Source organism: Pterocles gutturalis, unplaced genomic scaffold, assembly GCF_000699245.1.
Source record: "Pterocles gutturalis isolate BGI_N339 unplaced genomic scaffold, ASM69924v1 scaffold7962, whole genome shotgun sequence".
Taxonomy (NCBI): Eukaryota; Metazoa; Chordata; class Aves; order Pterocliformes; family Pteroclidae; genus Pterocles; species Pterocles gutturalis.
Window position 1 is genome coordinate 34764 of NW_010107881.1, and position 16585 is coordinate 51348.

Here is a 16585-nt window from a genome sequence, read left to right on the forward strand (position 1 = left end):
TACTTACTCCTCAGTCTAACAATTCCCAAAATAGGAGGCAGAAGCCCAACACAAAATTAATTGTATCCAGCATTTATGACAGTATTTGGACCCCTAATACTAATACTTAAGGTCTAAAAAAGCTATAAATAAGGTCGCAACTAGAAAGGTTTGGGAATCGCTGATCAGGACACTGTTTCAACAGGCCAGGAAGAAGAGTCAAGGTTATTAATTAAACACAATACAGATGGTAGCAAACTTTTATTTTGTAAGGTAAAAACCCAACACGTACACAGTTACAATTCTAGCCTGTTTAGTTTAATTCACAGCTTATGGAAATTTTTGCAAGGGCATGGCTATCATTTGCATGTTCTGCAACTTACAGACGGGAGGTCCTGCTGGGAAATGTCATACAATTTTGTCCAAATACTGGAAAGCGTGCTCACGCCTTCTGAAAGGAACTAGTCTCAGTGTCTGATAATTTTTACAGGTTACTTTAATGGGGATTATCTTCTGGTTCTCCTGCAGAAATATTTTGGATAAAGAAGGTTTTCTAAAACTCTTTTAAAAGCACTCGGTAAGTTTTCTCCCTACCATCCATCCATCCATCCAAGTGACTGTTCAATGACATCTTCTAATCTTTAGCATAAAAAGAGACCACATGGTCCACGACACCACCTACGGCAGTACACTCTTTATCCATTTATACATCCATCTTGAGGCACTTAACACTTTTTTTAAATATACCCAACAATTCCAACTGCAAATCTCTTCCTACGTTAACAGCCTGCCAGCGTGCAGGCACAGGCTACCCAGCTGAGTGCTCACCTTTCAGAAACATGCTTCCCAAAACCTCTTCCAGTACACGCGTTCCAACAGCAGATCAGCTTAGGACTCTTCTTTTTTTCTTAGCTTTACAGTTCATCGTGCTCCTCTTTAGCCTCCTGGTCTTTCAACTTGAATTCTTCAGCGGTAACTTTACTATTTCCATCCCGGTCTTGATTGGTGAACATATTTTTAACAATCTTTTCAAAATCAAAACCAGGAGCTAGTTTTCCTTTACCAGAATCGACTTGAGCTCGAATGTACTCTGAAAACTAGGTGGAGGGAAAGAAGGAGAAAGCAGCTCACAATGAATCAGGCATTTAAAACTGAAGAATATTTACAAAAGTAGCATTTATTTGTGGCTGACTATTTAGCATTTTACAGCTTATTATTAAGTGTATGTACAAGTACACTGTTACTACACTATAAAGCTTGCAACCTAAATTGGACTAATTAGGACAGACTCATGAGGTTAAAAATAGGAATAAATAAAGGTTGCAAGGTTACAAGGTTACTTTCCCCTAAAAATCCTTTTCCTTATACATATGATGAAGTTATTACAGGTGATTAGAGGACAACTGACAGAAGTCACACTGCTGGGTTGCCAAAACCAGAAACTCCACAACTAAACACAATTTCTCCAAATATTATTATCTCCGGTGCTACCTGTTAAATAAGCTTCAGCAATGAGAGCTATTCCTGACATTCATTTACAAGCATCCTCTCCTACGTCCCCAGCTTCTCCTTCTCCTCCTTGCTAGGTGACCCGAAGGATCAACAGTCACATATCAGCAGTCACATCCCACCTCACTCACCCTCTGGACTGATAAAAGCTCTTCTCTTCTCTGCAAGGACAGAAGTGGAGGTAAACATAAGAAAGAAGATGGAGAAAGAAGGAAAACAAAGAAGTGGAAGAGAGTGTTAGGAAGAGGGCAAACAAGACTGGAATTTTACCCGATTTGTTTGTTAAAGTGCTGAAACGCATCTCATGCTATTCCGTAGGTCCACAGCCCGCACCCTCAGAGCTGCAGGCAGCACTGCTCCAGCAAGGAAGGACAGAAAACAGAATGATAGAGAAAGACAACAAAGACGACTGAAGTAGAGAATAAAAAACAGAACTCCTCAGTTAAGAGAAAATGCAGAAGAAGAAAATGCAGGATGTGTTCACCCAGCACACAATTCACCCGGGGAAGGGCAGCTGCAGGCGCTGCCATGCTCTAAAAGTCATTACACAGTTCCTGGGTGTCCTGCTGCAGGCTCAGCTTTGGCTCAAGGATTCACCATAAACCTCCAATTAACACTGTGAAGGCCGATACTGCAAAGGATCGCTGAATACTAACTCTGCCTCTGACAAGGAGACCACAATAGTAAATGGTCTGAAGTAGTACGGCCATTCATATATTTCTTTTTTCCTTTTGGTTCTATCTCTAAAGCCAAACAATCATGTTTTAACTGACACGCTGCCTTCCTGTGCACTTGACAACAAACACTAGGTGAGAAGTCCCCATTCTTCAACATCCAAGTACCTTGATGATGGCGGTGAAAGAAAACCACTGCAAGTGTTTTCGTTGCCTCAGCTTACCTCCTCCAAAAGAACCTCTCCATCGTGATTCTGGTCTATTTCTTCAAAAAGATTGGGAGAGACTTCCCCATTCCATACAAACATGTACCCTTCAGGCAAGCCAGACACCAGTTCCAGAAGTTCGATGTCAAAAACTAACACAGCACTACCAGGCACTTCTCCTTCTGTCACAACAAAGGGCAAAGAGGAGTGTTTATCATCACTTACATTAAGGAGTGATTTCCTTTTAACCCATAATTAAATTTCTCTTCCTGCTCCAACAGGTTCTCTACTGTGATTCTCAAGCCCCACAACCCCAAGCCCACCAAATCTTCCTGTTCACTTCAGCAGAGGTGATCAAAACATAAAGGAAGCTTTCATAATAAAACTGCATCCTTTTTTTTTTACTGATAAAGGTGAAACGGCAGAAATTAATCATTTTTTCTTCTATCTCACCGATACACTGTGTATCAAGCTGCTACTGACAGACTCAACAGCATTGCAACAGCTTGGGATAGCACCTCCATGAAACCATAGAAGGAGTTTAATTTCTCCTTGGAAAGGAAAATTGAGGTCACCTCTAACTTCTGTCCAGTAGCAAACAAGCAATCTCTTCAGATATCTGGGTATATATGAAAACACTAACAATCATGCAATGTTTCAGACTGTGTGTATTGAACGTAACTTGCACGATGGCAAATACCTATGACAGGTATGTTTAGAACATTAACACAGAAGATTTTTTTTTATTTTATGAGGAAATTTTTTATTTATTATATATAACTATGAAACTATATATAATAGTATAAAATGTTATGTATTTGTACTACTCATAATTTTTCATTCCTAATTTTTGTGGAAGCCAGGTGCAAGTGAAAATGCTTCTTTATCTCTTATCTCAGTTCTCCATTAAGCTTGACACGTGATGCTTGACAGTCTTTATAAAACACAAACTGATCTGGAGGTACACAAAGAACACAGCAACTTCCACAACCGTTGCCATATAAACCAGGGTTTGTTGATCTTGGCGATCTACTGATAGACTCCTTTCCCCCAATTTTAATTCGGAAGACCAGTAACAACCACACACACTGGAATAGGAGAGTTCTTGTCAGTTCTGTGTTGTTCCTTTTAATATTGTTGTCCCTGACATTAAAATTGATAAGCCTCAATGCTTATCAAACAGAGCAAACTGCCTTAAATGTGTTATTGCGGGGGTTTCAACAGCACTTACACACCGTTTCACACCTTACATTCAGTTTATGCAGTTTCTGAATTTTGAGTTTTCTTTGAATTTGCTAACACATTGGTGCTGAGCAGTCCCCTGCAGCTTTGTTTCCTGAATAACATCACGTGTCCCAGCATGCATACCTGACTCCCTATCACAGCAACAGTGTCTACATCCCTCTGCAACACCAGAGTGCCCAGAGTGTTCTGTTTTCACACAGCAACGTTACTGGGTGGCGTGTGTTCCCTTTTATACTGGGATGGTCTTTATATTGGCCACAGCAACAGTATGACTTAAAATACAATGCAGACAGTATATTCATTTCATTGGGGAATCAGGGGCTGTCTGAAATAATGAAATGAAAAATGTCTAAAAACATCCCATTCAAGCAGCTAAGAGATACCTCATGTCCTAATGCAAGTAGCAAAACACACATGCTTGTGTTTCAGTTACTCAAGAGATGCTAAGTGGATGTGCACTTACCAACTCCTTCTTCTCCATAACCAAGATGCGGTGGAATAACAACTCTTCGTCGTTCCCCGACACACATGTCTTGAAGACCCATGTCCATCCCCACCACTACCTGTCCAGATCCCAGAACTATGTTGTAGGTCTTGCCAAGGCTGTGCCTGGAGAGGAAAGGGAAGAAAAATTAAAGAAACATCACCATACAATAGAGAATTTCTGTTGTTCAAAATTACCACTGAAATAGCAGTTTCCACTTAAGCGTCCTGTCATTGCCAAAAATTACCTTCATGCTCTGTTTTACCAAGCAGTTACCTGGAGCTGTTTTCAAGGTAGCAAGATACAGCCAACACCAAACAGAAGTGTCCCTACTGTGACAAGTCCTCTGGCACTAGAATTATAGACTTCTTGATTGAAACCTAATTATAATCATTAATCCTGCCAATTAAACCCCCAAAGTATTTTATCTCGAAGTAAGGGCTTTTTTGCCTTTCACATGTTTTTAGGTCATGAAGTTGGACTTCTCAGCAGCTGTAAAAATTCCAGATGTACATTTGTCCCAGAACTACCAACCTCTAAGGATCTGGGTGCACTCACAGGGATCAGCCATCCCTTTAATGAAATCAGTCACTAGAATGTAGTGGTCACTCAACCGAGACAGCTTGGAAGCATACTACTTCTGCTGGTATTTAACCATATTATATCTTGAATTATACCTTGCTGCTGGTGGCTCATTTCTAACATTAGAAACTATCATGAGTTAAAACGCCAGAAGTTAAGCACGTATTGCGATTACAAAAGCAGAACATGCAGTGTTAAGACTTTTCACCTAGTACATGTCACAACAGCAGAACCCTTCCTTCTGTCAGTCTCCCTTCTTTGGTTATTTGGCTTGGCTGTACTGTGGGAGAACATGCTTGTACAACAGAGTATTATGCGGAAAGGGAACAATTTAGTGGCTAAAAGGTCAGCCTGAAAATTAAGGAGCACAAGATTCATGATCTTTTGATTCTCTATAAACTGCTTAAAGTAGGACTGTCTCAACATCCCTTGGTTCCTGCTACAAAACGGGAACTGAGAATCCCTGCCATACAAAACATGTTTTTGAAGCCGAATACATTACTTGCATACATATTTGCCTACAGCATCACATCATGTGCTCCAGTGTAAGCCAGCTTTTCAGCTCCACAAGCTATTGCATACACCAGGAAAACTATGAGCTGCTTCCTGTGTTAATTACACCCTGTTTAAAAATAGCTTCTCCCAACTTTCCAAAAATAAAATATTGTTTAGATGACTTGCACTATCCAAAGGATGAAGGCAGAAAAAAAGCTAGCAGAAGTATTCTTGTAGCTGCAGCAGAGTGCTATGGGATTATTTTTGTTCTGTATGAGACAGATGGGAGCAACATCTGCTTCCCTCATAACCCTACTGTCAACAGGAAGGAGGAAGAGGACCATTATAATCACAGTTACGATCAAGCCCTCTGATAGTTTCTCCATGCTGACACTTACCACAACACTGCAACGCAGGAAAACTAGCACCCATGTGTGGTACAGACATGACAGGGATCATTTATGATAAAACACCTTTCCTATAAAACACCATTTACTAAAAATCAAGCTAGCTTTAGCAAGAATACACCAAGTATCTCTACCAGATCTCTCAGGAACACCGAGCCATCACAGAGTGCAAATCCTACCCCAGAACAGCCTTGGACAGTTCGTTTATGCCGAACCCTGTGTCGTTCTAGTACGACTGGCCCAGACACCTGGACTGTCAACCCACTTCAACAGATGGCCGTGGAGACAACCTGTTTCATCAAGCCACCTGTAGTGGTTCTGTTCTTCTACATCCTCTTTGTTCACAGTTCTCTCATTATGCCATGATAGATTGTCTTCTTTTCCTCCTCCTATATATATCTAAGGCATGCAGACATAACAACAAAAATACATTCTACATAAATGCTCAATTTTTCACTTAAAAATTCCTTATTCCTCACCAGCCCACTTTACAGGCAATTCATTCTGCTTTCACAGCTGCTAGGGACATTTTCTTTATCAGGTGCCATACTTACGTTGAGTCTAGCAAAGTGCCATCCAGGAGCGAAGCATTGTAGTGATACTTCAAGTAATCTCCCTTCTTACTCAGCACAGTGCAGTTGGAAGGTTTGTAGTTAACAGTAATGCTGACCGAATCGGAGGGGTTATGGAAGTCAACCACGTGGATGTCAAAGACCAGCACGGCAGATCCTGGAATCTTTCCTGAATAGGAAGCAAATTAGGCAATTAGAGAAAGAAATGGTACCCAATTTCCATCATTCCATATCCTGTGACCATCTTATATGACTGACTTGTGTTCCATGTACCAACTAATTATTGATCATCAAAATTCTCATAGGACTTCTCATGCTTCAAGGAATGACATTATGTCTAAAAGATTACATTTCCTTAAAATGTCCTGACAGCAAGCAAATTCTTCTGTCCCCCCTCCCCCCCTTCAAGGAACACACGCAATCGCATTACCAGGACTGACAGATATATCTAGACCCAGGAGTGCCTTTTGTTGTTAGAGGAGTCTAATTCTCAAATCAACAGCACAGAATTTGCAATCCCAGAAGAGAGGCTTTTCTTCTAAGTCAGTTTTTCCAAATAACGTCCCATGAGGTACCTTTTGAAACATCAGCCATAAAACTGTGACCAGCTAGAAGGGTTATCGTATTCAACCTCCCACAGCAATCTTTGTAGGCAGTAGTAAGTTTTCCCAAAAGAATTTTAACTATATCTTATACATACACAGATGTTTTACTGTTACATGCATCCACTGTTTACAGAGGAGGCTAAGGAGTGGATGTGGCAGGAATGGGGAAGAAAACATAACACGATGAATTCCTTTAGCCTACAGAGCTTGTTAAGACACACAGGAAGGAAGATCTCATGCTGCAGAGCTCCTGGCATCCAAGTACCAGCCTGTCTGAAACACTGATTATCCAAATGAGTCCAGGTCATCAAGTACCAGTCTGCCTGAAACACTAATTATGCAAATAATTTCAGGTCACCAATTACCTGAGAGACTTACTGTCCTGCCTCCTTAGCTAATTAAAATAATTTTGCAAATTCTGGGTGTAATCCTGTCAGTTGCATGCCCACAAAATAATGAATGAATTCATGAGCCTTTCAAATGCAAAAAAAAATTGAACTACACACAGATACACTAAACAAGAAAGGAAACATTAATTAAAGAAGACTTGAATAAAAAGTCAAGCTCACCTCTTCCTTCTTCTCCATATCCAAGATGAGGAGGGATTATTATTCTTCTTTTTTCACCAGTGCATACACCTAGCAAACCTTCATCCATCCCAGCAATCACATAACCTTTCCCGATATAGGTGTCATACGTACGATTTCGTGAATAGCTATGGAAAATATTTGCATTTTATCAGTGTCAGGCGTACTCGAGAAAACACAGAATCTTGCAACAGGGCAGCAACACAATCCTTAAACCAATTAAAGTCGAGCATGTGGTCATTAACTAGCACCAGAGGGGCACAATGCAATCACCACATTCAGGGACTCTAGGCCACCAAGTTTCATCAGTCAGCAATGTGTGCGTAATTAACCAGTACTGGAACCCTGGCTAGGGAACAGCTTCTTTGCAAATACATTTCTACTATCTCTTGAAAGAAAATCTCAACTTTTTTAAAATTTTTATTTTATTTATTTATCTTTAGACTAAACAGAAAACATGTTTTGATAAGTAACTGAAAAAAAAATCAGTTTTCACCTTTAAATTTTTTCTCTGCCCCAATTCTAGTTCAGTAAGTGTTTATCAACTAGAGAATAGTTTACGTTTATTTTCATGAGCCACCCTTCAGACTATCCCATTTTGCAACTACAGCTATGTAGTTCAACTGCCACAAGCAGGAGGTGGGATAAATAAATTCTTGGATGCACAGCATTAAAATGACTCATGACAACAAAAAAGGATCAGTACTATCCCTCCCTTCCAAACTATGCCAATCACTTATACGTAGGTTGAAGGATCTGCTTCAATACCTAATGACAGAATAAAACAAGCCTACAACAACAAATGATGTTTATCAAAGGGATGTGTCTGTCTTCTGCCTTTCTGCAAAGCATGCTACATGAAGGCACAACCCAAGGAAGGGAAGGCAGAAAGGTTTTAATTCATCTTAAGGAAGTAACTCTGGGCAAGAACAAGACCAGTACAGAGCATGGTGTAATTCTGAGGGTTATTCAACTGCTCTAAACCCAGACAGGCCTGGCTGAGCTGCCCAGGGGCAGTTCTGTAAGTGAATATTGCAGAGGGAAAAAAATGAAGGAAAACATTATTAGAGCTCTTGACCCCATCCACTCACAGTGCTTTTAGCATGCTCCCAGTACAAGTGAGGAATTTTTTCACAGCCAACTCCAAGGCTTCCAATAACTATCGTTAGCTGCTCTATTTCCTCACAGATACTTGTTAGATATTGGCCTTTCTTGTAAATTCTGCAGGAAGCCAGGATACGACACACTCATGAATAAGCCCTCTAACAACTGTCAGCGCTTTAGTATGATTTAAAGGCTGCTGTCTGCAAAGTATTTGTTACTATTTATTGACAACAACCCTAATAGAAATACTACAGCCCTTTTCAAAAACAGTTTTAATTACTACAGACAATGCTCATTCCAGCCTCAAAAAAGAGATTCCAGGTAGATGCACTCTGGATAAGCTTTAAGTTCCTAACTTAAAAGTGTTCATGAGCTGTAAATTAACATCTACAATGATGGCTGCTGATACAGGTCTCCTGCTTTCTGTCCTCCCACCCAGCTGGGCAGCTGAATGGGGAGGTCAAGGCTGGTTCTGAACCTTACCACACCTCAATCCATTGTATGAGATACAATTCCCTGACTCCTCCTCATGGGAAGTAGCACACATGGAATGTTACACAGCTTATGTTTGCAAACTGATCCTGATCTTCGGCTTGCAGCAGCTGTAGTAGCACTAAACATTATTTCACGAGTTTATTTCACAAAACATTTTACAGTGGCTCATTTTCAGCTCCTTGTGCCAGCTGTTCTGAAAGCTGGAGTGGGAAAGTAAAGTACTGCTTATTGAAGGGCAAACAAAAGTGACAGAAAGCTACAAGGGTATTATTCATCATATAATTCTGTACATGAGGCTCATGTGCCCAGAGAGCTTTCAATCTGACATGACAGCAATCCCTCTTCCTTTATCACAGAAAACCTTCTGCTGAATTCAGTCTTGAAAGACATCAGCCTCCACAATGCAGTTTACAAGTACAAATGGAAAGACTGTCTTGAGATTAACCTCAAACAAGCCACTAGCACACTGGCTCACAATTCTCAGGACATAAAATGGGAATCATATTTATTTTCTCCCTCTTCAGTAGTATTACCTATTTAGCAGATAAACTCTAAGGGGCAGAGAGTCTCCAAGCCTGTGTTGCTGAAGCATACACGGCTTCACCGGGTGGATCGCCACCCCTAGATGGCGTCTGCGACCCTGTCATAACCCAAAATAGGTGCTTGTCTTTGTTCCCATACGTTTTCTATGAGTTTTTGAAGAGAGGACTCCAACTCCACTCAAACATTTCAAAAAGGAAGGAAAAGCAAAGAATTGTATTCGGGACTATTATGGAAAAGACGAAGGAGTCAAACTGGAAATGGGATCTGAACTGTTTGGGTACCTGGAATCAAACAATGTGCCATCCAAAAGTGTGCCGTTGTAATGGTACCGGAGAAAGTCTCCTGTCTGGCTTCTCCGCTCGCAAGATTCAGGCACATGCTGGTTCTCAATAGTAATACCATCTTTGGGGTTATGGAGATCTAGCAAAACCACATCAAAGACGAGGGAAGCTTGACCAGGGATGTCCTTACCTACAGAAGTGTTAGAGCAGAAAATTGTTAAGAAATAGCAGGTGTTTTAGAAGGAGCTCAAACATGCCTGTTGAAGAAAAGTAACCATCTGCCAAATATCAGGCACCTTCCCTCCCAAAACAAATTAGCATAATCTGCTTCTAGTCAGTCATTTTTGTTCCATACGTGGGTTTGTCACTTAATTCTCCAACTCAGTTGCAAAAAAACACCAACAAAATTGGAACTAAAAATACATTTTTCTTTTTCAAAGTTTTTTTCTCTCTGTGGCGGTCACTGAAAGAATTATGCAGTCACCTGACTTCCAGTTTTTGGAGCCACTAGATATTAATCACAGATTATATTCTCTGAATGAAATAAAATTTCAGTATACAAAGATTACAATTGTATTATCAATATGTCTGCTAAGCAACTTACTGTTTAATTTTTTTAAAAAATCTTATACTTGTTAATCAGTCCAATCCTGTACATAATACATTTTGAAACTCTCCATCACTTTGTTCCATCTGAAATGGGTAATAATGCTGCCCATGAATTTAAAATACACAAAGGTTGTTTTAAAATATGGATGACTTGTCTTTAAAAAAAAAAAACAAACAAACAAAAAAAAACACCAAACTTTTACCATCTCCTTCTTCTCCATATGCCAGGAAAGGTGGTATTGTGATAATGCGCTTCTCTCCTACGCACATTCCCAAGAGACCCTGGTCCATACCAGGAATCAGCCATCCAATTCCCACATAGGTGTCGTAAGTTCGCATCCGATTATGGCTAAGAATTAAAAAAAAATAATTAAAAAAAAAACCCACAACCAAATGCCAGACAGCCACAGGAAAGAACAATACTAATTCTCAAGAGCCACATGCTATGCACAGTATAACTCACAACTTGCTGCTTAAAAAGTACTGCTCCTTGATTTACCGAGGCCTGGCCGAGTAGTGTTGTCCAGAGGGCTTAGCTACTTCAGGAACCAAACAGGTTTTGAGAACTGGCTCGCAAGCATAAGCTGTTATTAAAGCATAATTTTCCACCAAATTTTAATAAAGCACACACGCTGTAAATTTAAAATCTCAGTGTGGGAGTGTTAGCAGCTCAAATTCATTATGCATTCTGCTTAGTTTATAAAGTTTGTATCTAACTTGAAGAGTTACAAATAGTCATATAGATACAGGGAATGGAATTTAAAACCAAAAAAAAAAGGGGGATGGATCTGGGCTGGTAATGCCCATGCAGAAATAATGTACTGTTGTATTGGTTTGAGTCAGTACTGCTGTCCCATAATCCCTGAATAAATTACTGACTGTGACACGATGCTAGCTTTCATTTCTTATGTTTCCGGGCAATTGGCATTAATTGTTATACCACTGAAGGGGGAGTAAGTGATGGTTTTAAGTGACATCGGATACCTACTGAAATACACAAAGACACACATCCCAGCTGCATACCTTGAATCAAACAGGGTCCCATCTAAGAACGTTCCATTGTAATGGTATCGTACAAAGTCAGACACCTGGACTGTCCGAGGACACTTCTCAGGTTTGAAGTAAGTCTGAACCTGCACTTCGTCCTCTGAATTCCAAAGGTCAACGAGGAGCACATCAAAATGGAGCACAGAGTTGGGGGGTATCACACCAGCTGCAAAAGCAAAACAACACAACCAGTTTTATTTCCCTTTTTCTACAGAGCATCAGCGAAAAGGGGACCAATCCACGCATTTCCTAAAAAAAACACATAAGGGACACCTTAATCCTTGTTATGCTTAATATCCCCCTAGCCCCTTGTCACTCTTGGAGCTACTTAGGAATGCCAAAACACCATAACTATTGAACAGCAAGGAAGGTACAAACAGCTAACTTTAGCAGCAAGGTTCCTTTGCGGAAGGTCAGTGGCTCTTCCTTCCACATGCAGAGGGAGCCTGGAGAGATTAGCCAGGCTACAGGCTTAACAAACACCCCTGAGCAGGGAAGAACCTCTGTGAAAATTAACTGCTTGTAATTTCTACCCTTTTCTTCTGTGATCCCATTTTCTATCTGCTCTGCTGAATCACTTGCACAACCAGCTATTCGCTGGCCAGGTGCCGTACTTACAGACGCCTTCACTTCCATAGGCAAGCTTGGGGGGAATTTTCACGAACCGCCGCTCGTTCACGCACATGCCGACCAGAGCTTTGTCCATCCCAGCAATAAGCTGACCTTTTCCCACAAATACGTTGAATGTGGATCCCCTGTCATAGCTAAAGGGAGAAAAGCAGGCAAAAATGTTAGGGGTTCATTTACCCTCCAGTCCACTATTTTTTTGAGAGTTTAAACGTTACCTCATCTTAGCATAACTTTGTCCTGAGACAGCTGCTAAGAGAAGAAGGGGCAAACCCAAATGATTCTGAGACTAGAACCCAGCTCTCCTTCTGTTCACTGCTCATCCTCTATAGCAGCAAGCACTGTATACCTGAAGCCCATAACTACAAAGGGCTAATTTACACAGTTACAATAAGGAGCACTGGAAAATTATAGATGAGAAAGAAAAATTAAACATTATTACAAGATATGAAAGGATGACTGCTCCCGCAGCAGGATCTCAGCGTATTGATTTTGGTGAGTAACACCACAAAAATATTATACGAGATCAATAAGCTTTATGATGTGAGACATCATGGTTGGGGATTCTCTGGGGGAAAAGAAGAAAGGGAAAATACTTTTTGAGTAACAGCTGTGAGATTTGCCAATTGGTTATATACTTCCTCCAGCTGGTTACTTGTTTTCTTCCCCACGATTCACAGCTCTCCGGTCATTTAGATCTAAATAGCAAAAAATAGAGATGTACCTTAAACAGCAAGTTTGCCAGATCAAGAATAGCTAGCTAAATGATCGTCCACTGTGATAATACACATACATTTGAAAGGTAAAAGAAATTGTACTTAAATGATAATAAAGTTTTCCACAGAGAGCAGCAGTGTTACCAGAGCAGAACACTAACATTAGCTTACCGGGGTACTTTGACCACCTCAAACCCACACAATGACCCCACTCTGCTGTGCCTGAATTACTGCTGTTATTTAAATTTTTTTAAGTGATGTATAAACATATGGCAGGAAGCATTTGAAAAGCTTCCGTGCCCATTTTTAAGCTTCTCAAATTCCTTTTATAATTTAAAGGACTATTTTTTTTCCCCAGATAAAAGGCACCACTGGAAAAAAATAATTAAAAAAAAAAGAAAAAAAAGGCTTGTGCCTCTTTGCCTGCTAAAATATTCTGGAAAGTAGCCAGTAGTTAGATATCGCTAGGGAAATGATGTCAAACTTTCCTTCAAAGCCTAAGCACATCACTTCCACAACACTGAACCTCCTAATGGTCCCAGAGCCTTGAATCCCTCAAATATTTTACTGAGTGATCTCTCTGTTTGCTTCATCTTTTTTTTTTTCTGGCAAACATTTCCCCTGAAATAGACAACCCTCTACACAGAGCATTCACTTTCTGTTGCACAAATATTCCTACTCCCAGGCAAGGATGGAAAAAATTTAAATTAGCTCCTGACAAATTCCACTATACACACACAAACCCATAATTAAGATGTTAAAACTAATAACATAATAGGTTCTAAGAAACCCCAATAAGTGGTATTTTGTAGCGACTGACATAGCTTGGCAATGCATCTAGGATGGACTTAAAACAGAAGAGCTTTTTTTTGCCAAAAATAAACCTACAATTAAGAAAACACTGATGCTAAGCAGAGAACTGAACAAAGCTGTGAACAGATCATGCAGCTTCGCAGGACTGACTTGGCTGATTCCTTAAAACTAAGCAAAATTAGTTTGTATTAGAGGAATTTACCGGATTCACAGCAGATCACTAGGTAATTACATTCAGACTTAAAAATGCAAATCATTTTATGGCTACGGAAAAAAAAAATGGAAACACTGATGGAGAAAAAAATAAACATTAGTTAATTTATGTGATGCAGCCATGATCACTGAGACTGTCAGCAGCCTGTTAACAAGAAGAGCTGTATTACTACTGTCTACTTGGACATAATACAGAAAAATAACTCTAAACCTCAAGAACATTTTCAGCAGGCGAAGAAGTAACAAAGTAAAACTGCCCTTAGTTCAACACCCAAAGTATTTTCTAGATGGATTGCATAGCACTGTTTGAGTAAACTGGTAAACACTTTAATAAACTTAAAAAAAAATTAAAAAAAGGTAGCAACACTGACAGGTAGAAAAATGGGCTAATAGGCTAATTTCATATAAATTTACTGAATATCTTTAACTTGTATGCAAAGAACACTAAAGATTTTATGACAAACACTCCACAATATTTCTTCCATTAACCTACAGAACATAAAAACCTCCTGATTTTCCATTGTCTTAACATGATAGACCACTCTTAAAAAAAGACCATAGTTAGCAAATAACAAAAACGGATGTTAAGGTGAGCTGCCACCCAGAAAAAAATCACAAGCTGAATAAACCTTTTTGCACACTTTTGAAATGAAGACAGCCACACAATACTCAAGTTAGATTAGACTATCATAGAATCACAGAATCATCATCGTTATTATTTAATTACTGATATTTAGAGGACTCAAAGAGGTAAACACTGTGCAGTTCTGCACAGCCTGTTCCTGCCCCACATAATTCAGAGTCAAATGACGAGGAAATTGGAATTAAACCAGAGCCAACACATGGGAAGCCCCTCCAGGTGCCCTGCCCCAGTGCAGAAATTTGCAAGTACAACTGGGCATACAAGTAAGCTCCTGTATGTATCTGTAGAAATCAGAAACACATTTCTGACCACATGGCTGGTTTTCCAATTGTCACATATTTGTAAAATGAGCAGTGAGGATGCTGCCTTGCTTTGTGTGTCTTCACATCTGCAACTAAGAATTATTTTCCAAGGCTGTCAGTTGCCAATGAATTCACTGTCCTTGCTGGACTTTTTCACTGAAAACCGCACCAATGCCAGCTGAACCTCCAGCTACCACATCCCACACTTTATCCAAAGTGCTGCTGAAGCTGCACTACCAGTTCTCTGAAGCACAGTCAGCTCCAGAGGAAGAGCTGAGCTCACTTTGAAAGACAGTTCTTTCCCTCAGGCTGTAGATTTTCTTTGGAGCACAAGGAAGATTACCAGGCTTACTGAAAATACATTTTGCTTTTTCTTTCCGAGTAATACTTTGATCAGTGGCAATGAATGAAGCAAGAAAAAACAAATAAGTTGTCAGCAGCATCAGCATCCTTCCCAATCTCCTGATCCCACTATTTAGGCTTCCTGATCCCAAAACAACAGCAGGAAAGCGGCCAGACGCTCCACTGCACAGAGGTTACATTTATTCAAGGGTAACTGATCCAAAAATTTATATGTTAGCACAGCCTGATAATTCTTATATTTCTGGTAAAGATAACAATTCAGAAATATCTGCTTTCAAGTAAGTTTGAGCCTGGAGAAGACACAGGAAATGTACAGAAAGAAATCGGCAGGAAATCACTAAATACTGTGGGAGATTGCAATAACCATATTCTGCTCCTGTTCACCAGGCTAACCGAATATCCTTACGGTCGTCTTCTCTCTTGGAGCAGAAAGCTCCTGGTCAGTGCCTGGGAAAAGCAGCTGGAAGAACGCAGTGGGGATCCATCAGAGCATGCAAACTTCTGCAAACTGGACCTTGACACCGCAGAGGTCTTGTCCCCATCCCCAGCAGTCACACCCCAGCCCTTGGCCCTTTCATGTTTGAAAGACAGCATCCCATGGTGGCCTGTACATCCCGCGGTCTCACCCGTGCTGCACTGCCCACCTCGCCACTAGCCCACTTCCAACTGGTCACCCCATAAGTTTTACTATACACGCTGGATTTTTGCTACACTGGACAACTCTATGTCTTGCTCCTCTTCTCTGTTTTATTTTTATGTTAGCATCACCTACTGCCTTGTGTTCCAAATTCTCCTTAAGGTTTTAAACACATAAGTTACTGAAATCAAAATATCAGAAATATTATGAAGGAATATTAAAAACCTCTGTGATTTACAAGCCTACATATACACATAGGACATTTCTGTGCTATGTGAAAAAGACAGGATTATCCTTAGAAGCAATAATTCTAACCACTTACAAAAAAGTTACTCTTTTTTTTGAAAATAAAAGCTCCTCAGGAGAATCAGAGGCAAAATAACTGAGCTGAAATCCCGGACACATTATATTTTATTTCAGCCCAGGATGGGAAATTTGTAACTGGCTTTAAAAAGTTTGTTGTCCCACTGAACAAACAAACACAACTACACATAGAATTGTTCATAGAAATGTGATTACTAATGAGGAGAGCAGCAGGACCTGAACTGAACCTCAACCGCGGCCACCATCCAGTGCCACCATCTCCGAACGCCCACCACCACACCCTGGTGGGGACAGCTGCCCACAGAGCCCCCTCACACGAACCGAACCCCGCGGGGGGCTGCAGCAAGCCGAGCCCCGGGGCGGTGGCAGGCCAGACCTGGAGTCGAAGCGGGTCCCGTCGGGGAAGGCTCCCAGGTAGTGGTAGCGCACGAAGTCCCCGGGCCGCACGGCCCGCGGGCAGCTCTCGGGCACGAAGCGCTTCTCCACGCGGATATCGTCGCCATCCCAGGGGGGCTCGGCTGCG

General features: G+C 40.7%; 1 protein-coding gene across 1 annotated transcript; it reads right to left on the reverse strand.

Moving 5' to 3' along the window:
• Positions 1–886: 886 nt before the first annotated feature.
• Positions 887–16557, reverse strand: FKBP9 (FK506 binding protein 9, 63 kDa). The gene is made up of 10 exons (XM_010072405.1): positions 16439–16557; positions 12043–12188; positions 11401–11590; positions 10581–10726; positions 9769–9958; positions 7328–7473; positions 6136–6322; positions 4077–4222; positions 2387–2550; positions 887–1076 (listed from the first exon to the last, which is right to left on the reverse strand). The coding sequence occupies exons 2-10, from the start codon at positions 12128–12130 to the stop codon at positions 894–896; spliced, it is 1440 nt and encodes a 479-aa protein (XP_010070707.1). The 5' UTR covers positions 12131–12188; positions 16439–16557; the 3' UTR covers positions 887–893.
• Between the last annotated feature and the right edge of the window lie 28 nt (positions 16558–16585).